The sequence below is a fragment of the Microcaecilia unicolor genome, chromosome 9 (genome assembly GCF_901765095.1).
Source record: "Microcaecilia unicolor chromosome 9, aMicUni1.1, whole genome shotgun sequence".
Taxonomy (NCBI): domain Eukaryota; kingdom Metazoa; phylum Chordata; class Amphibia; order Gymnophiona; family Siphonopidae; genus Microcaecilia; species Microcaecilia unicolor.
The window spans coordinates 2,554,303-2,580,793 of NC_044039.1; the positions used below are offsets into that span (position 1 = coordinate 2,554,303).

The window sequence follows — 26,491 nt, forward strand, 5'->3', positions numbered from 1 at the left end:
AGCTGCCATTGACAGACCCGCCCTGAGCTCACGCAATTCCCAGGGACAAAAGAAAAGCCCTGGAAATGGCTTACATAGCGATAACCCTGGGGGTTAGTGTGGGAGCCCTTATCACCACCTCAATGGCCATGTTTGCCTGGGGTCTTTTTACCTACTGTGGTAAAAAGGGCCCCGGCGCATGGAGAAAACGGCCCCCGCCACCAGTGCAGGGCCCATTTTTCCACAGATCGGTAAAAGGGCCTGCTAATATGCATTCCAATAGCACTGAAGAAATGAAAACATTGAGGCCCAAATGCTCAAAACTCTTGACTCTGTATGGAGCAGCGTCGGAAAATACCACCAGAACAGCGCTGAAAAATAACTTTCCAATGTTCAAGGCTGATAGTATGCAAATTTTATGTGCACTATTAGAATTGAGAATTGAGAAGTTAAGAGGGAAGAACACACCTGGGATGCATGCCTAGTCAAACTGGGGAACCCGTGCAGGAGCTCTCCCCCCCCCCCCCCCCCCATGCTGAACTTTGGATTACTTTTTTTTTAAGTACAGGAAAGCTCTTGCTTTTGAAAACACTTGTTTACCCAGACATAGTAGATGACGGCAGAAAAAGACCTGCATGGTCCATCCAGTCTGCCCAACAAGATAAACTCATACGTGTATACCTTACCTTGATTTGTACCTGCCTTTTTCAAGGCACAGACCGTACAAGTCTGCCCAGCAGTATTTCCTGCCTCCCAACCACCAGTCCCGCCTCCCATCACCGGCTCTGGCACAGACCGTATAAGTCTGCCCTCCACTATCCTCGCCTCCCAACCACCAACCCCTCTTCCCCCACCTGCTCCGCCACCCAGTCTGTTCAAGCAACTACCGCCAGTTCCAAGCTGGCAATAGGTTTCCAGTGTTATGGCATTGTTCTTTCCAGGGCTTTTTTTGAGGGGGTACTGAGTACCAGCCCCTTTTCCATTCTCTGCTAAAATTGACCCATGGACCCCAAGTTTTACTGAAAGAGCTCATAAGCACTGCCACGCTGGGAAAAGACCAAAGGTCCATCAAGCCCAGCACTCTGTCTCCGACAGCGGCCAATCCAGGCCCCAAGAACCTGGCAAAAGACCCAAAATTTAATAACGATCAATGGACTTTTCCTTCAGAAATCTGTCCAGACCCCCTTTAAACTCAGCAAGGCCTTGTCATAGATTCTGTGACTGGCTGCAGGGGGCCTGGCTATTGTGGGGTGGGTCCCTCAGTTATCACCTCACCCTTGAAGGGTGGCCTAGCATTTCAGTACCGGCCCCTTTTCCATTCTCTGCTAAAATTGACCCATGGACCCTAAGTTTTACTGAAAGAGCTCAGGTTCTACACACCAATTCTGCCTTGTCATAGGCTCTGCGACTGGTTGCAGGGGGCCTGGCTATTGTGGGGTGGGTCCCTCAGTTATCACCTCACCCTTGAAGGGTGGCCTAGCATTTCAGTACCGGCACCTTTTTTGCTAGAAAAGATGCACTGGTTCTTTCCCACGCTGTCCTCTGAGCCTGAGAGGGAATATTTGATGACCCTGTTGAATATCCCTTTGCATGCATTCAAACATAATTAGTGCTGACTTTGGGTGGGTTGTTTCTGGCGCTACAGCCCTCTGAGCATTGTGCGTAGCTTTATGTCAGCGCTATTCTGGTGTCAATCGCCTCTAGCGTCGGCATTAGCTTCTGAGCATCAGGGCTTTAGTGATCACACTTTTAAGTTTCCTTACTTGAACAAGCTGTGGTAGAAACTCCAACAATTCATCATTTGACAGTTTTTCAATTTGCTGGACAGCAGCCTCCCGAACAACTTGATCTGAAAAACTGATACAAATAGACATTCATCAAGGTTCTGTTGGACTTCAAGCCATATAACGCTAAAGAAAAACAACTCTGAGCACAGAGAAAAAAAAGAACACAGATGATGGAGAGCTTGGAAGTAAATAAAAAGGGGGCAGAGCAGGTCCTTGGGGGTCTAAGGCAGACACCGTGTCCCAGATGTCACACATCTTTAACACATGCTCTTCGGAGCTGTCTCTTGTTACAGGACTGCCACCATCAGCATGTTTGTCATCAAACACGTGCAATTGCCTGTATAAAAGATGCTCCTGATCAGAATCATTTCACATTACAGCACAAACATAATTAAAATACAACACAATTCAATTTCCTCAGGTTATCCTAACATTAAAGAAACTTAACATTTAGCATTTTCATCTTTACAACATTTACATACACAAATACCTACAGAACGTCCCAGTTGGTTCCAAAGGGTTGGCTAAGTAGCTTTGGGATTAATACAGGGACGGGCGGTTGTTAAGAATGATGGAAACGGGCAGGGTCTCGTTTGCTGAGAGCAGGGTTGGCAAGAATTGCCCCCCTCCCTTATGTTCCCCTAATCAGGACCCTCCAAACTCTCCACAGGCCTCTGGGTCCAGCTCGATCCTTGCTGGTCCAGTGGGGGATCGTTGGGGCAAGAAATGATGCCCATTTCCTTCTGCCCATATTTGTTGCTGCTTCCACTATGGATGCGAATCATTGGATAAGAGTGAAAGGTCGTGACCACCATATCAGCTGCGGATGCGACTGCAGCCATGGGCAAGGGTGAATGAGCATCCATCCTGCACAAATGATCCCCTACTGGACCACCAAGGATTGAGGTAGGCCTGGGAGTCCTGCATGGGGAGGTGGGGCCAGAAGGGAGGCCTTGGACTGCAGGGGTCAGGAGGAAGCAGGAAGGGGACCAGAACATTTTCATTATGTGTCCTCTCCCTCGATGACACCTGGAGGGGGGAACCCAAATAAAATGGAAATTCCCCAAAATGGTATGAGAAACAACACAAAACGAAAATGTTCTGGCTGCCCGTCCTTATTAATATTTACCCAGTGGTGGTCAGTGTTTTTAAACGTCAGTTCAGGCTTTTTATACACAAATATTCAGTGTCAGGTATCCAGATAATGGCTGCATCAAATATCCAGGTATGGGTTACCTTGCGCTACTTATCCAGGTATCGGCGATATTCAGACAGGTAAGCACAGAGCTCACCAGACAAAATCAGGACCAGCCTCTTTTATGTCTTTCTTTTGTCAAGGCAGCTTAACCAGTTTGTGGGCTGAATAACGCTGCCAACTGGGTAACTCTCATCTAGATTTTATATTTGATTTTGTGCAGAATGATATAAAGGAAATCTTTCCATCATAGTTGCATGGATTTTTCACAGTCTCTGATCATGGCAAATAAGTCTATTTATACATGCATCCGAAGGTGCCGAGGATTAAGGAAACTCATTTTTGATTCTGAATCAAGTCGTTTGAAGGGTACAGTCTTGATTTCTTAACTCCAGTTTTTTTAAGCTGGGCTATTTGAATATCTTATTTTGTCTTCACTCCACCCCCTCACCTCAGACAAAGAGAACAAGAAAAGACTGAATAAGAGGAACATCAGAATTTAAAGGTCAGAGTTGCACTCAGCACACACAAGATGGCTCTAGGCTTTCCATTATCAAGTCATTGTTATTCATGCATTTAATGTCCGCTTGATAAAGATACAGATCAGAATAAAGAAATGAACAGTTTCTTGGCCTGGTTCCTGTCCACATACAGTGTAAGATATAAAAGGTTCATCTGGGAGCAAAGCGCATTTCACTCATGGAAAACAGCTTTTTATAGGATTTGCATGTGGGCTTTCCTGGTGGTGTCACTTCAGTGGAGCACGGGTAGAATTGTGATATACACACCTATTTTGTGAAATACACGTGTGTGAGCCTAATTTATTTTTTTAAATCATCTTTATTGAGAAGCAGTAACACAACCATAAGGGTTCTTTTACTAAGGTGCACTGAAAAATGGCCTGCGGTAGTGTAGGCGCGGGTTTTGGGCGCACATATAGGATCGTTTTTCAGCGCACCTGTGAAAAAGGCCCTTTTTAGTTTTTGCCGAAAATGGACGTGCGGCAAAATGAAAATTGTCGCGCGTCCATTTTGGGTCTGAGACCTTACCGCCAGCCACTGACCTAGCGGTAAAATCTCAGGCGGGAGCCAGGCGGTATTGACCTGCGCGCATCCAATACGCACGGCCGCGCGTATTGGACGCATGGCAAAAATGAAATTACTGTAAGAGCCATGCGGTAACTCCATTTTGGCGCATGTTGGGTGTGCGTAGACGCGTATGCGGCTTAGTGAATGAGCTCATAGTTACTAGAAAAGAGCTGGCAAAAGACATAAAATAGGTGGAAATGTTGTTGTACAATGCATTTTTGTTCTAATATATTTTTCTCCCAACTGCTCTTCCCATACAATCCTAACACAACCCCCTCCTTTTGTTTCCCCCTCACCCCCTCCCCCCTCAGAAGAAAGACAACATTATGGTTTCAGATCTGGAAGGTTCTTTTCCAGGCCTGAAACCAACTGAGTCGAACAGGAGTGAGTAAATCAAACAGAAAACTTCAACAATTGAGAATCCAACTAAATGCATGAGTAGCCATCACTGTCCAAACAGGTTCCCAAATCTTCTGAAAAACCCTCCATCGCAAAGGATGGCACCATCCAGCCTCATGACGCTCCAAAATCATAGTGGCGAAGACCAGATTCTGTCATTATATAACATGAGGAGCCAGCACATCCCTCCAATGAAACAAAATTACATGTCGGGCCAGTAAAAACAAATCGTGAAGGAGAGTTCGCACAGTTTTGTTTGGTTTCTGGGCGGAAACAGAATAATCATAAAATAAGGTTCCAGATTATTTGACATACTGCCTACTCGTCAACTATCTAGGCCATTTACATAAAAGCAATTTCAGTATAGAATACATAAAGGAAAACAATCGACAAATTAAAGATAAAATATAGTTAAAAGCGCTTCAGAAAGAATAGGAAATATGAGAGGCAGAGATGGAAATAAATTGTTGTTGCATATCTCAATCTCCTAGTTCCGCTGACACATACCCAAGCTTCAACTTCAAAGTACAAGTCAGGAAGAGAACCAGATTGGCTTAGAAATGCATCTTACCAGGCAGCTGGTGTCTAAATAGAAGGGGACGTATCCTTGATACAGCTCTTGTGAAACACAGCGGATTTTTAGTGCCCAACCTGACATTTGTATTCTCTACATTTCAGATGAGTAAATTCATTACGAAATAGTTGAAATATATTAAAGCTTTGAATTAGTAGTGTTAACACTGAAGATTCATAAAAAAAGAAAAATCTGTTGATGTAATGAAGATTCTGATCTGTTGGTCAATGACGAGGTTGGTGTTGTAATTCTCTCAGTGTGAAGCTTTAAGACACTGATGGGTTGTACGGCTGAGACCATTAGATTTAGTTGTATAAAACTGTGGAAAATGCCTTTGTATGTTATTTGGTGGTTTATCTACAGTAAAGGGTGAGTGTGGTTCAACCTTTATCAAATAGAAAATAGGTGCCCTGAAATGAAATTACGTCACATTGTAAAAATGTATTTATTTATTCACTTTTATTTGGATTTTGCTCACACCTTTTTCAGTAGTAGCTCAAGGTGACTTATGTTCTGGTGCAGTAGGTATTTCCCTGTCAGGTTGATGATCTAATTTTATACCTGAGGCAAAGGAGAATTAAGGGGCCCGTTTACAAAGCTGCGGGAGGTAGCGTGTGTGCCCGGAAGTAATTCTGACTTTGGTGTGTGCCGAATCCTGTGGTAGCAAAAAGTAGCGAGATCAACACGACACTCCCAAGACACCGTGGGTATGAGTAATAAAATGTTTTATTAAAACAAAATTTAAAAAAGTTTTGTATCATTTTCCATGTTGTTTGGGGGAATTTCCATTTTATTCATGTTCCACCTCATCCCTTGCGTCATCACGAGAGAAAACTGTAAATGAAAGTGTTCTGGCCCCCTTCCAGTGACCCCCCCCCCCCCCCGCCATGATCCAAGGTCCTCTCCTTCTAGGTCTCCCTCACTTTGGCTGCCCGTTTCAACCTTCCCCTCCACATGGGATCCTACTCTCCCTTCAAGCCCCACAGACCTATCTCAATACCTAGTGGTCCAGTGAGTGATCATTGGGGCAAGTGTGGTGCTCATCTGCCTCCTCCTATGAGTACAACCTTTTACCAGAGTCTCTCAATACACCACAAGGGAAGGACAGTCTCACCTAGAGAGAGGTTGGAAGGGGGGCTTGAAATTGCAGAGGGCTGTCATTAATCTGTAGTTGGCAAACAAAGTTCTGCCCATTTTCATTTGCCAACACCAGGAAACAACAGGGAAAATGACATTCTTAATGACAGCTCACCGCTAATGATCATCACCTTCTAGGAATAAGAGAACAGATGAATGTTGTAGCATGATATAAGTTTAATTGTCAGAGTTATTGATTTTGCTTGAATATATGTTAAAAAAATGGAAGCGGTGCAAAGAAAAGCTACGAGGATGGTATGGGATTTGCATTCCAAGACGTATGAGGAGAGACTTGCTGACCTGAACATGTATACCCTGGAGGAAAGGAGGAACAGGGGTGATATGATACAGACATTCAAATATTTGAAAGGTATTAATCCGCAAACAAATCTTTTCTGGAGATGGGAAGGCGGTAGAACGAGAGGACATGAAATGAGTTTGAAGGGGGGCAGACTCAGGAAAGATGTCAGGAAGCATTTCTTCACAAAGAGGGTGGAGGATGCTTGGAATGCCCTCCCGCGGGAGGTGGTGGAGATGAAAACGGTAACGGAATTCAAACATGCGTGGGATATGCATAAAGGAATCCTGTGCAGAAGGAATGGATCCTCAGAAGCTTAGCCGAAATTGGGTGGCGGAGCAGGTGGGGGGAAGAGGGGTTGGTGGTTGGGAGACGAGGATAGTGGAGGGCAGACTTATACGGTCTGTGCCAGAGCCAGTGATGGGAGGTAGGACTGGTGGTTGGGAGGCAGGAAATACTGCTGGGTAGACTTGTACGGTTTGTGCCCTGAATAAGGCAGGTACAAATCAAGGTAAGGTATACACATATGTTTGTCTTGTTGGGCAGACTGGATGGACCGTGCAGGTCTTTTTCTGCCGTCATCTACTATGTTACTATGTATATATATATATATAACATATTGCAAAGACTTCTTGGAGCAGTATCAGAAAAACTGGTCTGACCTTTGCCCTCCCCTGAAGACCATTTTCCCTTTTTACAATGCTACCAAGTAAAATCCATCCATCCTAATCACCACCCTTGTCATCCAGAGCACCGGGTTAAGCCATCAAAGGGCAGCAGAGTTTTCTGGACAGCGTGAGCCAACTTGACAGCTGAGGATCACTCCAAAAATGTCTAAATCATTTTTTCTCACTTTATTATTTTAACAAACTCTATCCTTACCCTGAAGTCAACAGACCAAGTGCCTCCAGAGGGCTAGAGAACACCCAGTCCTTCATGACCTCGTGCATCTCTGATACAGTGTTTGGGTCCCAGCTCGGTGCACTCCCCAATACCAGTGGAAGGAAACAGTTTTTATGGCTGCAGTGTGAGCGATAGACCCACAAGAACCTCTTCTCCGCTTCTGGCAGCCTGAACAAAGCAGAAGATGTTTATAATTAATACAAGCCTGTCATTTTGTTTTTGGATAAACTCACTGTTTAGTTGTTTGACAATAACACAGTGCTGCACATTACAGTTTTTTTTGCATTCTCTAGTCACCCTTGGTCCTGGGCCACCCACTCGCTCCAGGGAAGACACCGAACAGCTCTCGAATGCTAGCGCTAGGGTTTCTAGGAAACAATTTTTAACAAGGTAATGATGTAATTATATGACGCTTACTAACATATGCTTTAATTTCTCCTTTCCCTGCCTCCCAAAATAGTACCAGGTTGCCCATGTGAGCCTTGTAAATGCCCGCTTTCACAGTACGCACTGTGAAAAGGCCAGATCTGAGTATAGATAGGTTGGAACCAGTGGTGTGCTGGAGCAGGCTCTCACAGGCTCGCAAGAGCCGGTTGTTAAGTTTTTAAGAATTTTGGGAGCCGGTTGTTAAAGTAAGGCCCTCCATGGCTACTTTAACAACTGGCTCCCAAAATGTGGGCTTGGGCCCCCTGCTGAATTCTCTTTTACTTTGCTGGTGGGGATACTGAGCCCTGCCAGCCAAGTAAATAGACTACTGCTGCTCCCCACTCCTTGTTTCCAGCTCCGGGCAGCAGGCTGAGACTTCTCGAGCATGTGAGAGAAGTTCCAGCGTGCTGCTCAGAGCAAGACGTTGGGAGTGGTGGCTGCCAGCAAAGGTATGCCTAGCGTGCCCGCACGAAGGGAGGGAGGAGAGAGAGGCAAGTGTTGCTACCCTTCCGGCCACCCCTGGCCCTTCCAACTGCAGAGCTGGCTACATCCGGAGAGCCTGTTGTTAAAAATTTACCAGCACACCTCTAGTTGGAACTCATCACCTAACCTCCTCCCTCCAACCCTTATAACCTTTCAATTCCACCCAAATCATCGCATGATCTGTGATCTCTATGGGACAAATGGTTGCCTCACCCAATCTGGAAAAAATATCACATGAAATCAAAATGTAATCAATTTGGGACTCAAGTAGTTTAACTGGACATGAGAGACTTCTGTTTGGTTAAATCACGTTAGCCCAGGAGTGTAGATATCCAACGACACAAGTCAAACAATGCCAATGGATATTTACTCTTACTGCCATGGTATTCTGGTTAGTGCTGGGACAGAGCTGGGAGTTATCCAGGCACTGCTGATATTCAAGGCCTGTGGCCCACAAAGCTAACTTGACGTGCTGGACCACCTGGAGCTGTGCTATGTATTGCTCAGCTATGGCACTACAGCACTGGAGTGCAGTAAGTTTAAAACAAATAAGAGAAAATGTTTCTTTACTCAGTGCGTAATTCGACTCTGGAATTCGTTGCCGGAGAATGTGGTTAAGGCGGTTAGCTTAGCAGAGTTTAAGAAAGGTTTGGACGGCTTCCTGAAGGAAAAGGCCATAGAATGTTATTAAAGGAACTTAAGGGAAAATCCACTATTCCTGGGACAAGCAGTACAAAATGCTTTGCTCCGTGGATCTTGTCAGGTGATTGTGACCTGGATTGGCCACTGTCAGAGACAGGGTGCTGGGCTAGATGTACCTTTGGTCTGTCCCAGTGTGGCCATGCTTATGTCTTATCTTAACTGAAGGTCCTTTCTTTTTCAGGGGCCCTTTTACTGAGCTGCGGTAAAACGTGGCTTTAGTATACCTGTATGTGGCCCTTTCCAGGGTGCTAAGACCATTTTTATCACAGCTGGAATGTTCCATGTTCTCAATTAATGGCCATTGGCTGGTTTTGCCATTAGCACACGGTCATTAACAAAGATTAGCGTATGAACTGTCTAGAGTGGAGTCTGTTCTTACATGGCCCCCTCTGACAACCTGGTATCAGTGAGGGCTGTAATTAAGTGGGAATTATTGTGTAGATGATAAGGGTTCACATGTAAATCCTATGCTAATAATTTCACGGGTGATAATGCAGCTACGCTAACCAATCAAGGCAGAAATGTCAACTCTCTGCTCCCTGACACACCCCTTCTGTGGAGAAAATTTTAACAATTTTATCACACAGATTATGCATGCAGATCTCAAACTTACCACAAAGCGCCTGAGCGCGTCCCACGGTAAACCATTTTAAGTCATGGTAAGCGTGCACTAGAGCTTACTGCGGCGTAGTAAAAGGAGTCTTATCTTTTTATATTATGGGGTCATTTTACTAAGGTGCCTGCGCTGTTGTAGGCGTGTGTATTGGACACACGCAGGTCCATTATTTAGCGTGCCTGAAAAAAAGGTCTTGTTTATTTTTGGCCGAAAATGGAGGTGTGGCAAAATAAAAATTGGTGCACGTCCATTTTGGGCCTGAGACCTTACTGCCACCCACTGACTTAGCGGTAAGGTCTCACGCGTTAATTGAGTGGTAATAATCAGCAGCTCGTGTACACTGTCAATTACCCCCACCACCCCCGGTTAGTGCCCCGTGCTAGAAAATAAAAATGATTTTCTTCCGCGTATATCGACTGCGCATAAAAAAATGGAATTATTGCCCGGGGCTTGCAGTAGCTGGGTGGTAGATCGAAATTGACGCGCGTTGGATATGCACAGGTGCCTACACGCCTTAGGAAAAGGGCCCCTAAATTGCATTATCTTACGTACTGTGCTGTGACCTGCTGAAATTGTTATAAATTTACTTCGGCACCAGCAGAGGAAATACAGCCTCACTCATAGCACCGTGAAGTGCAGAAGGACTTACAGAGAAAGCGAGTGCTTCTGGGAGAGTTTGGCGATGTGCTTCATGCTCTCTACCGTCGGGGCTTCTGTGTAATTCCTATTCTGTGCAGGCTCCGGCTGTAAGAACGCCTGCTCGGTTCTTGGAAAATCAATCTACAAAACAAAAGATCCCCAAAGAAAATGATCTCATAGGCTTCAACTAGCATTTCACATGGTTCACAAGGCAGTTTGGAAATTGGCCAGTGTATTACACTGATGCTTCCCATGTCTGAATAAAGAATAACAGCTATTCTAAAGCTATCACCTGGGAAATTGGTTTTCCTTGCTTGATTTCACATTATTTGGAAACAAAGGACCACACTAGTTACACACAAATGAACTTTCCAAGTCAAATGCACACTTCCCCTCATCAGAAGTCCATACTGAGGCAGGCAGTATGCATGTCTCATCCAAGGAGGTTTTGCAAAGGATGACACTTGGTTTGCTGTAAAAAGTCAGATAATTATCACACAATCATTGTAGATGTGGACTGTGTTTATTTTTCTGTAAAGGAAAATAGACACAAGGTTATAACTTGCCCTTGAGCATATCGGCTTTTACCAGCCTTGCATCAGGAGCTCTTTACTTCTTTTCCTCTTTCACCAGTTATGCAATTGTGCTAGCTGACAGTGTATATAAGTGAAAACATTCAAGCATTACTATGACAGTCTGACAGGGTGGGAGGATGGGGGTGGGTCGGAGGTATGCATGGGGACATCAAAGCATATCATTGATATTCTAACAGGATGGGTGTGGGTAGGTGAGGGGAGGGTGATCAACAGAGAAATACAGCTTTATGGTTTATAATGGGCTTGGAACCCCAGATCCTTGTTAAGTCCACACCCATCCTGTTAGAATATCAATGATATGCTTTGATGTCCCCATGCATACCTCCGACCCACCCCCATCCTCCCACCCTGTCAGACTGTCATAGTAATGCTTGAATGTTTTCACTTATATACACTGTCAGCTAGCACATTTGCTTATTTCCAATCTGACGAAGAAGGGCAACCTTCGAAAGCTAATCAAGAAATGTATTAAGTTATGTCCAATAAAAAAGGTATCATCTTATTTTCTTTTCCATGTTTTATTTTGTTTGATTTCTATTGATAACCTTAAGAGTGGACTAACACAGCTACCACACTCCTCTACCAGTTATGCACACATTCCCACTTTTAAATATGTGCAATAGGAAGTCAAAGCTGAATTTCGTCATTCCTGCTTAATTCCCGTGATTTTCTTTTTTGCTCAATAAGTTCAACTACTGGTGTGGAAGGGTAGGCAGGTGATTCTTGACTGGTACTAATTACATTAATGCAATATTTTTGCTCAGACCCTGCCATTAATCAAATCATTGGGTTTGAAAAGACCTGGAAGAGCAGTGAGAAGGTTTCTAGTAATAAAGAACACTTTTTGAAGCAAGACGTTTAACAGCCGTTTGTACTAGAAAAATTGCAAAATATATGAAAGCACCTATTTATTTAAAAGAATTTGCAACTTGCATCATTACAGCTCTGAGTGAGGAGCAAAATATACACATTAAAATAAGGAATAACAAGGATATATAACATGACAGTAAAAGAATCAAAATAGTTAAAAAAAAACCCCAAAGAGAGTAAAAGAAAAGGATACAATTTCCTAACCAGCGATTAGATATCAAGCGAGATTGAAAATGACAAACTTGAAACAATCCAGAGACTTTAGAAAGCTACTATTGCTGTCGTCAAGACAGACAAGCAAATCTCATAATCGTTGAAACCCTTCAATCAGTTACTGCTGATACATTCAGAAATGTTTTAAAATAAGGAGGTTACAACACAAAGATGAATAAAAGTTTAGACAGAGGGTGAGGTCAAGCCCCAATGTTGCACATCCAGACATGAAAAAGCTTTAAGATGATTTCTGAAACTAAGCAAACCAGTTTCATGTCTCGTGAAAATTGGCAATGAGACTTTGTCCTTCCTGGAAGTTCTCTAGATGGAAGCCATTTCTCAGGTTCCATCTGTCCTTTGGGTAGACTCAGTGGTGTAGCGACTCGAGGGCGGCTGCCACCTGGGGCGGTTCGCCACTGCGCACCCCCCCGGGTGCAGCATGACACCCCCCCTCGGCGCATCAAACCCCCGTCGGCGCATCACCCAAGCCACCCCACTTGGTGCATCAACCCACCCCCTTAGCGCATCACCCAAGCCCCTCCCAAGTGCATTCTTGCCTGCCGTGTGCAGGAAGTAGCCTGTTCCAGGGCACAGGGAGCAAAGAACCAGCAGAGCCGACACCCCCCCCCCCCCCCCAGCGACGTGTACCCGGGGCGGACTGCCCCCACCGCCCCGCCCTTGCTACGCCACTGGGTAGACTAGTAAGCAGCGTCTTCCATTTCACACCTGTGCTTAGAAGCTTTGACTCAGGGGCCCTTTTACTAAGCAGCATAATGCGTGCCCAATGCACGCCAAAATGGAGTTACTGCCCGGCTGCCGTGTAGTTCTTGTGCTAATTTCATTTTTGGTGCGTGTCCGATACGTGCATCTGAAAAATAATTTTTATTTTCGGACGCACGTATCGGACATGTGCCAAGTGGCATTTGACGCACATAGGTAATTACCGCCCAGTTACCGTGTGAGACTTTACCACTAGGTCAATGGCTGGCAGTAAGGTCTCAGACCCAAAATGGATGCTTTCTCATTTTGATTTTGCCGCACATTCATTTTTGGCAAAAATTTTAAAAAAGGCGCTAAAAAATGGATCTGCGCGCGCCCCAAATACGCGCCTACACTACCGCAGGCTATTTTTCAGTGCACCTTAGTAAAAGGACCCCTCAATGAACAAAACACTAGCCAGTACTTTGCAATATGGCTGCTTTCTGACTTGCAAAGTTAGGGAAGATACTGACAACTCCTGCAGGATAGGAGAGGTGACCCAAGGGCACTAGACAGCAGGAAACAGATACCTGGCCACAGTACTTTCCAAACTGCCCAAAACTTGACAAGAAATGTGTCAGAATATTACCTCTGACTTTACAGCTTAACACAGAGCTCAATGATAACAAATAAAGACAGAAAGGTAGAAATGGAGAGACTTAATCAATTGGGCTTTATCAACTGCCTTTATGAAGAGATTCACACAAAGCAGTGTACAGTACTTAAGTACATAAGTAAAGCCACACTGGGAAAAGACCAAGGGTCCATCGAGCCCAGCTTCCTGTCCACGACAGCGGCCAATCCAGACCAAGGGCACCTGGCGAGCTTCCCAAACGTACAAACATTCTATACATGTTATTCCTGGAATTGTAGGTACAGTTTAACATAAAACTTATAATTTTGTTAAGAGCATAACAAAATAACCGAGAATGAACATAAATGCAATAAATTAGGTTAACTTGAAAACAGTAAAGTGACAATTAATAACAGAACTACCGTGAAACATTATCAAAAACATACACATTTAACAGCACTGAGATTCAAATACCAGAGATATAATACTAATCATACACCTAATAAGCATTAGAACATTCAACTAACAGAGATATGATCAGGGCTTTTTTTGAGGGGGTACTTGGGGGTACTGAGTACCGGCACCTTTTCCATTATCTGCTAAAATTGACCCAAGGACCCCAAGTTTTAATGAAAGAGCTCAGGCTGTACACACCAATTCTGCCTCGTCATAGATTCTGTGACTGGTTGCAGGGGGCCTGACTATTGTGGGGTGGGTCCCTCAGTGATCACCTGGTATTCGAGTACCAGCGCCTTTTTTGCTAGACAAAATGCACTGGATATGATTCTAAAGATACAATTTAGCTGGGGGACCAAGAGCAGATATATGACGGGAACAAGAAGTGTGATTTTGTGATGTTGTTTTGGGAGCATGGAATGGAAAATATTTCATGTGAAAGCTTGCAAGGAATTTTTGATCAAAAAGGCTGAAATTGAGGAAGAGACACCAATCCAACAGATTTAGCACACTCAGATTTTTTGTAAACTCCCCCTGGACTTCCTGAAGCTGAAGGACATAAAAGCCACAGAGAAAAGATGCATGGAACTACACAAACAAGCTAACCAGTGGATTTTGTTTTTCTTTTAACCACAAATTAGGAAAGAGAGACACACAAAATTGGACTAGAAAGCAAGATACCTTCCACCACAGGAGGGACATCAGGCAAGTGCTTGAACCGCTGAATTTTGAAAGGTGTCAGTACTGTTACCACACATCTTGTTTTAAGAGGAAATGCAAGGCCGCCGAGAGACTGAGCCAGGCCCGGGACAAGGCCACCCCCGGGGCCCCCCCTCCACCCCTGGGCCCTCTGCACTGACCTTAAGCGCTTCACAAGCAGCAGCAGACCATTCCTTCCTCCATGTCCCGCCCTCGCGGAAGTTATGTCAGGTGAGGGCGGGACACGGAAGGAAGGAGTGGTCTGCCGCTGCTTGCTGCGCTTTCGAAGGTGAGGCGCTTAAGTTCAATGCCAGGGAGCGACGGAGGGTGGGCGGGCCGGACTGTGGCGGCGGCACTGGGGCCCCCACCCGGAGGCCCGGGCCCGGGGAATTTTGTCCCCCCTGTCCCCCCCTCTCAGCGGCCCTTAAGGAAATGTCCTCCTTTTACTCTTCTTCTGATATGTCATCCAGGTTTTTAATTTTTAGGAAAATATCCACTTTTTCTTTTATGCGGCTATAAGCAACACACCTACCCACATAATGAGAGAAACCATCTGTGGCCTATGAGAGAGAGAGAAAGGCATTCCCTGCTGGTTGAGGGGCCAACACGTGCCAAATTGGAGTTACCATGTGGACCTCGTGGCAATTTCAGTTTTGGCATGCGTCAGCTACACGCATCAAGTGGCATTTGACCCGTGTACATAAGTACATAAGTAATGCCATACTGGGAAAAGACCAAGGGTCCATTGAGCCCAGCATCCTGTCCATGACAGCGGCCAATCCAGGCCAAGGGCACCTGGCAAGCTTCCCAAACGTACAAACATTCTATACATGTTATTCCTGGAATTTTGGATTTTTCCAAGTCCGTTTAGTAGCGGTTTATGGACTTGTCCTTTAGGAATCCGTCCAACCCCTTTTTAAACTCTGCTAAGCTAACCGCCTTCACCACTTTCTCCAGCAACGAATTCCAGAGTTTAATTACACGTTGGGTGAAGAAAATTTTTCTCTGATTTGTTTTAAATTTACTACACTGTAGTTTCATCGCATGCCCCCTAGTCCTAGTATTTTTGGAAAGCATGAACAGACGCTTCACATCCACCTGTTCCACTCCACTCATTATTTTATATACCTCTATCATGTCTCCCCTCAGCCGTCTCTTCTCCAAGCTGTATAGCCCTAGCCTTCTTAGTCTTTCTTCATAGGGAAGTCGTCCCATCCCCGCTATCATTTTAGTCGCCCTTCGCTGCACCTTTTCCAATTCTACTATATCTTTCTTGAGATGCGGTGACCAGAATTGAACACAATACTCAAGGTGCGGTCGCACCATGGAGCGATACAACGGCATTATAACATCCTCACACCTGTTTTCCATACCTTTCCTAATAATACCCAACATTCTATTTGCTTTCTTAGCCGCAGCAGCACACTGAGCAGAAGGTTTCAGTGTGTTATCGACGACGACACCCAGATCCCTTTCTTGGTCCGTAACTCCTAACGTGGAACCTTGCATGACGTAGCTATGATTCGGGTTCTTTTTTCCCACATGCATCACCTTGCACTTGCTCACATTAAACATCATCTGCCATTTAGCCGCCCAGTCTCCCAGTCTCGTAAGGTCCTCTTGTAATTTTTCACAATCCTGTCGCGATTTAACGACTTTGAATAACTTTGTGTCATCAGCAAATTTAATTACCTCGCTAGTTACTCCCATCTCTAAATCATTTATAAATATATTAAAAAGCAGCGGTCCGAGCACGGACCCCTGAGGAACCCCACTAACTACCCTTCTCCATTGTGAATACTGCCCATTTAACCCCACTCTCTGTTTCCTATCCTTCAACCAGTTTTTAATCCACAATAGGACATTTCCTCCTATCCCATGACCCTCCAATTTCCTCTGTAGCCTTTCATGAGGTACCTTGTCAAACGCCTTTTGAAAATCCAGATAAAATCATTACTACCCGGTTAGCGCATGAGACCTTACCGCTAATTCAATGTCTGGCAGTAAGGTCTCATGGACGCTCGGCAATTTTCATTTTTTTGTAGGTGTGCTGAAAAATAATTCTGCGCGCGCCCAAAACACGTGTCTACACTACCGCAGGCCATTTTTCAGCATGACTTAGTAAAAGGATCCCTGAACCTGTCAAAGAAATTTTGTTCGTGAAGAACAGCTTTAAGCATATGGTCACGCAAAGACTTTTACACGTATCTCAGAAGCCAGCCAGAGTTGTTGAGGGATACGCGCTCTTCTGATGAGTACGCTTGGGTTCAGATTCAGTCAAACTCAAATCCAGAAGTTGTTGAAAAGTAGATTATTGTCTACTGCTGTACTGGAAGTGAGTCACTGTTTGATGTTTGTTCATCAACTAAAATCCATTTACACATTTGCTATGATTAATTAGGAAAGGTATCGGCCATTTTTATTTTGTGTGCTTTTTTTTGTCTCCGAAATATGGTAACCCTGGGTGTCAGAGCATTCACCCTGCTACCAGCCCCTATATCTGACCTGCAGTGCATCTTGCCGTATAGAACGAGGCCATCCCACAACGCCAACTCTGGAAGGGGTTAGTAAGCTCTGACACACTAATAGGCCCTGAGCTGCCCTGCTGTTCCTTGCATGAGTTTTCACAGTAACAGGAAGAGAGATGAGATACTTCCCGACTTATTGGCAGCTGAAGCTTCTGAGGCCTCAGGTTGAATTTTATTATTGAATGAGGGGATGGCAGGAGAGCAAAAAGTCTAGGAAGGGGTAATCTGGGCTGGAGGAGGAATCTCATAATTACTGAGAGGTCCTCTCCCCCCCCCCCCCCCCCTGCACCAGGTTGCTTATAGTTCCTACAGTTGTAATCTGCCCATGTGGTAATTAAATATGAATTCCTCCCTAGAAATGCCACTGATGCTTTTCATGTAGACGTCTTTAGAATGATTTGTTCCTTACCTGCAGGGTTACACCGGTTGGAAGATTTGGATCAAATACTCCCGGGGTGATGATAGCTGGAGGCTCAGAATTCATCGCCATTCCAAGGAGCAGAGTACCATGAACAAAGTTTCTAAAGAGCAGACAGAGGTGTTAGTATCTGAGATAAGACTAAGCATTGGAAAAGAGACATGCAAAAGTACGTAAAGTTTCCGAGTCTTTGAGAAAGGTAGCGCTGCTGAGTTCATTTCATGTAGCTGTATCCATGTGTACAACTACCCAGCAGAAGATTTGTTGGATTTACCACTGAAGCTCGACAAAGTGTCAGACTCTCTTTATTTATTATTCATTTAAGGGTCCTTTTATTAAGGGCGCTAATGATTGGCGCATGCTAAGCGCTACGAAGTCAACAGCTATAAAATGGGCTTCTCAGTATTCAGCGCCCACAAACCCTCAAATTCTGTATATGGCGCCTTAATCTCCACGCGGAAATCAAAGAGTATTCTACAATAACGTGAGTAACTTAATTGGTTAACGAGCTAATCAGCACTGTTAATTAGATGTTAAGATTTGCTAACTGTATTCTGTAACATGATGGACCCCTTTTACAAAGTGGCAGTAAACCCAACGCAGACTTATCGCTCGCTAAAAAGGAATTATGGCCAGGTTACCGTATCAGCCTGGTGGTATTTCCCACCCCCAGTGCGCCGTCATATCTGCTACTACTACTATAAATCATTTCTATAGCGCTACCAGTCGTACGCAGCACTTCACAATTGAACATGAAGAAAAGACAGTCCCTGCTCAAAAGAGCTTACAATCTAAATCAGGACGGACAGACAGGACCAATGAGGGATAAGGGTAGGACAGACAGAAGGACACATAGGGAAAGGGACTCATTTTTGTAGCGCCAGTGGGCACCCAGCGGTAATCAGGCAGTGCCATGTGCTGCCCGCTTACCTTCAGGTTAGTGTGGAAGCCCTTACTGCAACCTATAAGGGCTCCCCCCGAAATGGCCGCAAGTGCTTTCTGGAAGGATTTATGCCCACTGCCTTCGCCTACTAGAAATGAAGCAGTTCACAGCTGGAATGGATTCATATTGGGTATTTCTCATTCAACGATAATTATAAGAACAATATGAAATGAAAAAATTAATTATCCTATTTCTTTTCTCAAACCTCTAATCATTTTTTTTTACGTGACACTAGCATTCCGCTAATGTTCTTACAGTCTTTTATTTTTGGAAAACTACAGCGCTCTAGCAACTGTTTCCCTTACATAAATATTTAACTTACCCTACGCAGGATTAAAGAATTATATTTTCTTCTGGAAACTAATAAAAAGATGAAACCCAGTTTTAAATAATAACACTGTTCCATAATTGATGGCTGTAGGCCTGTCTTCAGCACTTTTCATAAATGTTGTGTCTTAACACTTTGCCTTCAGGAGCTGCTGAGGTGGTGTGAAAATATTACATTACTCTGGTTTTGCCTTCCTTACACAGCTGAACCAGCTCATTCAGCTCTCATCTGGCCTCATCCAACCATGTCACCTCTTACATCTCAATTTGTTTTATATGTAGAAATGTTCACAAGTTGTAAGAATTGGGTTAGGCTTGGCACAATGTCATTTATGATGACTCCTGGTAACACCCAGTGGGTTTTTTAAGGTTATAAAAAAAAGGACTGGATATTCAACATGTTAATCAAGTAGGAGGGGCTCCTACCCACTTAACCAGGACTCGGTACGCCAAACCTTCCACTCCAACTTCATTTTTCTACTGTCTGACCCTGACTCCAACTCTGACCCCGGCAAAGGAAAAAGGAGAAAACCTCCACCCGGATGGCGAATCCAAGAGAGACAGCAGAGGTAGTCCAGGGAAGAAGGAAACAACGGAGGAATCGCAAAATGTTTTTATTGAACAATGATCCTACTTGGCCATGTTTTAGCACTGGCCTTCATCAGGGGCTAGAAAAAGAAATAAAGCAATTAAAAAAATCATGCATATAAATAAATACATGTACTCATAATTAAATTATAATTTGACCAAAGAAAATGCAATACGATCACCAAACAAATATTGTGGTAAGTAAGAGGGTGTCCTATACGGGGTAGGCCACTAGAGGGCGCTAGAAGAAGATGGAGGTCACTAGGACCGGGGAGAGCCCTGGGAGGCCCACAGGTGCAGGAGATTATGGGCTGGGTCCTGGGTGGCTAATTAACCACTTTATACCCAGTGTTGCCAGGTGGGCGGTTTTACCGCCCAATTGGGCGGTTTTCCGCGACCCGCCGTGGGAAATTTTTGCCCGCGGCGGGTTGCGGTTTTTTGGGCTGGTTTTTGTGCTTCGGGCGGTTTTTTTAGGTGGCTTTTTCGGCCGCGGTGGGCGGGGTTAGTGACGTGGGAGGCGGGGTTAGTGACGTGGGAGGCGGGGTTAGTGATGTGGGAGGCGGGGTTAGAGACGTGGGAGGCGGGGTTAGAGACGTGGGAGGCGGGGTTAGAGACGTGGGAGGCGGGGTTAGTGACGGGGAAGGCGGGGCCGATGACGGCGGGGCGGGGTTGATGACGGCAGGGGCGGGGGTGATGACGCGGGGGCGGGGGTGTCAGGGGCGGGGTTTGAGTTTGGGCGGGTTTTGGGCTGGATTTTGGGCTCCTTTAGGCTGGAAAAATATTTTCCACCTGGCAACCCTGTTTATACCCCACCTGAGTTGTGAAAGGAGGGAAGTAAGCTAGCAGCAGAAGAAGAGAGAGCCCCTGAAAGATACTGGCTAACCTTATGTACTTGGGGGTGGACTGGGTGTCCGAAGGAGATCGGCAGGCTGAAAGTCCTGGGGTAAGAAGTCCCTAAAGCATTAGAGTTTGACTGTGTGTCTAGAACTGTGTGTTCAAAGAGGGACTGTGTGTCCAAGAAGAAAAGACTGTGTGTCTAGAACTGGGTGTTCAAAGAGGGACTGTGTGTCCGAAGTACTAAGAGAAGCAGGCTGCAAAGCCTGGGGTTGAGAGTCCCCAAAGTATTGGCATAGTACTGAGCCCATGTATCTGTGTGGGGAGGCTCAGGGTGAAGACCTATGAAAGTATAAAGTGTTAGGATAGAAGAAGTGTGCCCAGGGGCTGGAATAAAGAGTTGCCTGAGATATATGCAGTTGGTGAGACCTGCTTAATTTGCGGAGTGGAAACCAGGTCACCCTGAGTGAGAAAGGGTAGCACACTAATCTGCATATGATTTGCATATTAAGAACCAGGTCACCCTGAGTGAGAAGGGGGATATCACAATATTACCATCATATTTGCCCAATTGACCACAAGTAATCTCACTGACAAAGACTACTGCTGAAACTTTTTCAATAAAAATTTGTTTGAGAATCTTCAGTTGTTTCCTTCTTTCCTGGACCACCTCTGCTGTCTCTCCAACTCTCACCCCAACATTTTCCCAAATGTACTATTATTAAAAAATTAGTAATCTTGCTGGTGTTACTGCAAGACACTGTAAAAAACTGGATGATCCCTGTTTTCAAAATGAAAATGAGGCTAGCCTTTACAAACTACAAGAGATCGCAGAAAGAGGAAACCAGAGGACAATATCTGGAAAAGCTAAGAGAAAGCTGGTAAAGTAGTCAGGAAAGCAAAGATGCAAATGGAAGAAAAACATATCTAATACAGTAAAACGGGAGAAGGAGGCAAGACATTTTCTAGATATGTTAGTAGGAAGAAGTGCAAGAGTGGCATTGTGAGACTCAAAGGTGAAGGGGAGGAATATTTAGAAGCTGATAAAGATAAGGTGGAATTGCTTAACAAATATTTCTGTTCCGTATTCACAGCTGAAGGGCCGGGAGCAGGACAGCAGAAGACAAACATAAATAGGAACAGAAGGGAGGTTCAGGTTTTTTATTCTTGATAAACTGCTTTAAAGTACAAACTGTCAGTGGTTTACAATTCAATAATGTGAGAGATTAAGAAAATGAACAATTTTTAGAGGACTGTGTTCGTGAGCAGCTGGCTAAACTAAAGGTGGGCAAAGCGATGGGGCCAGATGGCATACATCCAAAGGTACTCAAGGAACTTAAGGGTCCTTTTACAAAGCCGCGGGAGGACTAATGTACAGGTAGCATGTGTTAAATCAGCACTACCACCAGGGTAGTGCACCCAGTGGTAATTCCAAGTTTGGCGTGCGCCGAATCCCACGGTAGAAAATATTCTTTTATTTTCTACCGTGGGGGTGTTCCCGGCGGTAATCGGCAGCGCAGTGCAGAAGTTGGTGTGCGGTGCATCATTGGTGCACGCTGTATGCTTACCACATGGGTAGCACATGAGCCCTCACCGATAAGTCAATGGCAGGCAGTAAGGGCTCAGGTCATAAATGGGCATATGCTAGCTTTAATTTTTGCGCACGTCCAGATCTCAGCCCATTAAAGAATGGCCTTTTTCCAAGCGGTCCAGCTCTCACCCAAAAGATGTGTCCACACTACCACATGCCACTTTTTGCCGCGGCTTTGTAAAAGGGAATTTCTAGCAGCTCCGCTGCCTGACCTTTTCAATGTTTCTGTAGAGTCAGGAGTGGTCCCTCTCCACCAACACAGAAGTAAGAAAGATGTTGGCAGCTACAGGCCAGTAAGTATGACTTCTGTAGTAAATAAATTAATGGAAACGCTTTTAAAACAGAGAAACTAAATATTTTGGAATCCAGTGGATTAGAGGACTAGAGGCAACATGGTTTCACTAGAGGCAGGTCTTGTCAGACAAATCTGATTAATTTCTTTGACTGGGTACCAGAGAGTTGGAAATTTTTGCCGCAAATGGACATGCAGCAAAATCAAAATTGCTGCATGTCCATTTTGGGTCTGAGACCTTATCGCCAGCCATTGACCTAGCGGTAAAGGTGTCACGCGGTAACCGGGTGATAATGACCTATGTGCATCAAATGCCACTTGGCGCACGTCCATTACGTGCGTTTGAAAATAAAAATGATTTTTTGGACTGGCATATAGGACACGTGCCAAAAATGAAATTGCTGCAAGACATATGTGGTAGCCAGGCGGTAACTTCATTTTGGCGCACGTTGGGCATGCGTAGACGCTTACACCGCTTAGTAAAAGGGACCCCTGTATTCTTCATGTACTAAAGTTCAAAAAGTGTATTGTAATATAACAGGAAAAATTATAGTTTGCTATAACCATCAAGTTCAAATCAGATTACAATAAGTAAACATAGGATTTACAAAGTTCATTAGACACATCCTTACAGTATTATAATATTCTGTACATCTCTCTACCAACATAGATGCAGAATAAAACAATGAACGCACTGTTTTGAATAGAGAGGTAGGCATGTCCAGCCCAGAGTCTGTGCACCACCCGAAGTATTGTCTGTGCTCCTGAATTTTATTAGCAACATGGTCTCATAAGGAAGACTTTTGGACGGCAGTGGAAAGCTGATCCTGAAAGAGAATGAAACCATTACAAAATTCTAGAGCACGATCATTCACAATGTCTTACAATGTTTAATCAACCAATTAATCTGACCCTTGGAAATTCTTTGCTGGTACCTGTGTCAACCAGACTATCTACCTTGTATGTTTCTGGCCACAGGACCATTTTAATGGGCCTTTCTGGAGTTACAGAGAAGAAGTTCGACTTGCTAAGCACTGGATGCCTGGGAGTATTGAAGAAAGCCCCAAGGTCATGTGAAGTTGCATGAAATGCTGGGCAGTCTCTCATTCTCAGGCTTCAGCAGCTCCCATGAGGGTTAAAACAGTTTAGTTCCTCTTGGTCTCTTTCTTGCATCACTTACTCATCCTTAATGCTAGATTCATGGTTGATTAGAGAGACAGCTATTTCCTACAAACACTGCACAACAAAATCAGCACTTACGACACATGGACAATCACATTTTCATTTTCTGGGTTCAGCTGGAACTCATGTAGAAAACAAGTCAATACTGCATATGTATTGCAAGAGAGATCTTCCTCTTACATGGTTTTTGCAGAATCTCTGATCTCCAGATCTCCCCTACACTTTTCTCCTCTCTCAAGCTATCTCGGCTTAGTAGAAGACTATCGGTACCTTTATTTTCCCCTTGCTTTTCCATGATATCCTGTGCTGTGCATGAGAAGTTTTTGTCCTACATCAATGTGGAGGGGCATTTTTAATATGACATCCAAGTCGACCTTGGAAGTTTTGCACTAAATGTCCCAAATCCGAATAGAAAACATGACCATTTCCAAAACTGCAAAATGTCTATTTTCTTTCTTTAAAATACCGTTTATAAGAAGTTTTTGTGCTCTGTGCATTTATCTTTCCAGGCCATTAAAAGAAACTACAAGTGAAAAAACATAAGATCAAGCCATTGGGATGAAGAAGGGGCCAGCATCATTAGTAGACTGGTCCCCCAGACATCCCAAGAGAGCAATGGGTTACCCTAGAGGGCATGGCTGTGGACTTCAAATAAATGCTCCCAGATGCACATCTTACCATTGCTCCCTTATCTTGTCTGCTGAGCCCCCCGAAACCCACTACCCCCAACTGTGCACCACTACAATAGCCCTTATGGGTGAGGGGGGCACCTAAATGTGGGTACAATGGGTTTCTGGTGAGTTTTGGAGGGTTCACAGTTTCTTCCGCAAGTGTAACAGGTAGGGGGAGGTATAGGCTTGAGTCCATCTGTCTACAGTGCATCGCAGTGACCACTAGACTACTACAGGGACTTGCTTGCCCACGTCTCCTCTTCCTCCACTTTCTATCTCAGTTGATAACACCCTCATCCTCCCCGTCTCATCTGCCCGCAACCTCGGAGTCATCTTTGACTCCTCCCTCTCCTTCTCTGCGCATATCCAGCAGATAGCCAAGACCTGCCGCTTCTTCCTCTTTAACATCAGCAAAATTCGCCCTTTCCTCTCTGAACACACCACCCAAACTCTCGTCCACGCTCTCATTACCTCTCGCCTTGACTATTGCAACTTACTCCTCACCAGCCTCTCACTTAGCCATCTATCCCCCCTTCAATCTATTCAGAACTCTGCTGCACGTCTCATATTCCGCCAGAACCGATATACTCATATCACCCCTCTCCTCAGGTCACTTCACTGGCTTCCAATCAGATACCGCATTCAATTCAAGCTTCTCCTTCTTACCTACAAATGCACTCAGTCTGCTGCCCCTCACTACCTTTCTACCCTCATCTCCCCTTACGTTCCCGCCCGTAACCTCCGTTCACAGGACAAATCCCTCCTCTCTGTACCCTTCTCCACCACCGCCAACTCTAGGCTCCGCTCATTCTGCCTCGCCTCACCCTATGCTTGGAACAACCTTCCTGAGCCCTTACGCCAAGCCCCCTCCCTGCCCATCTTCAAGTCTTTGCTTAAAACCCACCTCTTCAATGCTGCGTTCGGCACCTAACCCTTACCTTTCAGTAAATCCAGACTGCCCCAATTTGACCGCCCCTATCGGACTGACCATTCACTTGTCTCTTAGATTGTAAGCTCTTTGAGCAGGGACCGTCCCTCTTTGTTAAATTGTACAGCGCTGCGTAACCCTAGTAGCGCTTTAGAAATGTTAAGTAGTAGTAATAGTTTTATAGACCTGGCTTTAACATCTGAGTCTGTCATAGAGGCTGGTAAATAGTATTTTTATTTATATTTTGGGGGGTGGGAGGGGATCAGTGACCACTGGGTGAGTAAGGGGGGGGGGTCATCCCTGATTCCCTCCAGTGGTCATCTGGTCATTTTTGTGCCTTATTGGTTCTAAAAACAGGTCTAGACCAAAGCATTCAGATTTTCACCCTAGATGTTTTCATTTTGTTCCATTATGGCTGTAAAACATCCAAGTGATAGGCACATCCTAGACCCGCCCCAATCCCGCCTTTGAAACACCCCTGACACCATCCCTTGTGATTTGCATCACTGCAGACAAATTGCATAAATAGACGTTTGTAAGACAGGTTTCAAAAATATCGATTTGGACGTTTTGAGAAGATTTTTTCCAAATGCTGCTTTTTAAAATGATTTTCACTTTCGAAAATAAGCTCCTTAGTAACTTGACAATGTACATATTTGTTTAAAAACTTTTATATATCATCCTTCTAACAAAAATCAGGATCTCAAGGAATCTGTCAAAAAGGCAAACAGAGGTGAAAAGCTTCACGTTCCAGTACCAGATGAATGAAGTAAATACCAACAAGTTAACAAAATATGTAATAAATATATAAACCAAATAAATATCAGTTAAGATAAATTTGTTTTTTTTTATGAATTACCTAGTTGTTTTTTTTGTGGATTTGATATTTGCCTCATTCCTAACCATATAACTAAATAAAAACATCATAAAAATTCTTAAAACCTCAAACCTCATCATCATAAAACATACAATACCATAACTCAGTATAAAAATGTACAACTTCTCGAAAATAACCCGAGAAGACATGAAGAGAGGCTGAGAAGGCTAGGGCTTTTCAGCTTGGAGAAGAGACGGCTGAGGGGAGATATGATAGAAGTGTATAAAATAATGAGTGGAATGGATCAGGTGGATGTGAAGCGACTGTTCACGCTATCCAAAAATACTAGGACTAGAGGGCATGAGTTGAAGCTACAGTGTGGTAAATTTAAAACGAATCGGAGAAAATTTTTCTTCACCCAACGTGTAATTAGACTCTGGAATTCGTTGCCGGAGAACGTGGTACGGGCGGTTAGCTTGACGGAGTTTAAAAAGGGGTTAGATAGATTCCTAAAGGACAAGTCCATAGACCGCTATTAAATGGACTTGGAAAAATTCCGCATTTTTAGGTATAACTTGTCTGGAATGTTTTTACGTTTGGGGAGCGTGCCAGGTGCCCTTGACCTGGATTGGCCACTGTCGGTGACAGGATGCTGGGCTAGATGGACCTTTGGTCTTTCCCAGTATGGCACTACTTATGTACTTATGTACTTATGTAGTTCAGTTCACATTTTAATACCTCACCTTTCTTTAATATCTTCCAATATATTATAAACTAATAATATAGCTGTATCTTTGGAATTTGAAGGGGACTAAATACCTGAACACCTTTTCTTGTTCAGGATGTTAATTTCAATTTCCTTGCTGCAGGCAGGTTCTACTAATTTCTTTCTTTTGACTGTAACTTCCAAGTTGATGCATATGTCATATTCAATGCTTGCTTGAAACCAAATTCTAGATTTAATTCTCAAGCAATGAAG

The 26,491-nt window shown here is 44.4% G+C and overlaps 1 protein-coding gene across 1 annotated transcript in view; it reads right to left on the reverse strand.

Moving 5' to 3' along the window:
* PIK3C2G (phosphatidylinositol-4-phosphate 3-kinase catalytic subunit type 2 gamma) overlaps positions 1-26,491 on the reverse strand; it is a 170,973-nt gene that overhangs the window by 87,746 nt on the left and 56,736 nt on the right. The window contains exons 13-17 of the mRNA XM_030215213.1: positions 22,610-22,741; positions 17,331-17,442; positions 10,237-10,367; positions 7,340-7,528; positions 1,743-1,836 (exon numbers count right to left, since the gene is read on the reverse strand). Of these exons, the coding sequence (XP_030071073.1) occupies positions 1,743-1,836; positions 7,340-7,528; positions 10,237-10,367; positions 17,331-17,442; positions 22,610-22,741 (658 nt within the window). The remainder of the gene's footprint in view (positions 1-1,742; positions 1,837-7,339; positions 7,529-10,236; positions 10,368-17,330; positions 17,443-22,609; positions 22,742-26,491) is intronic.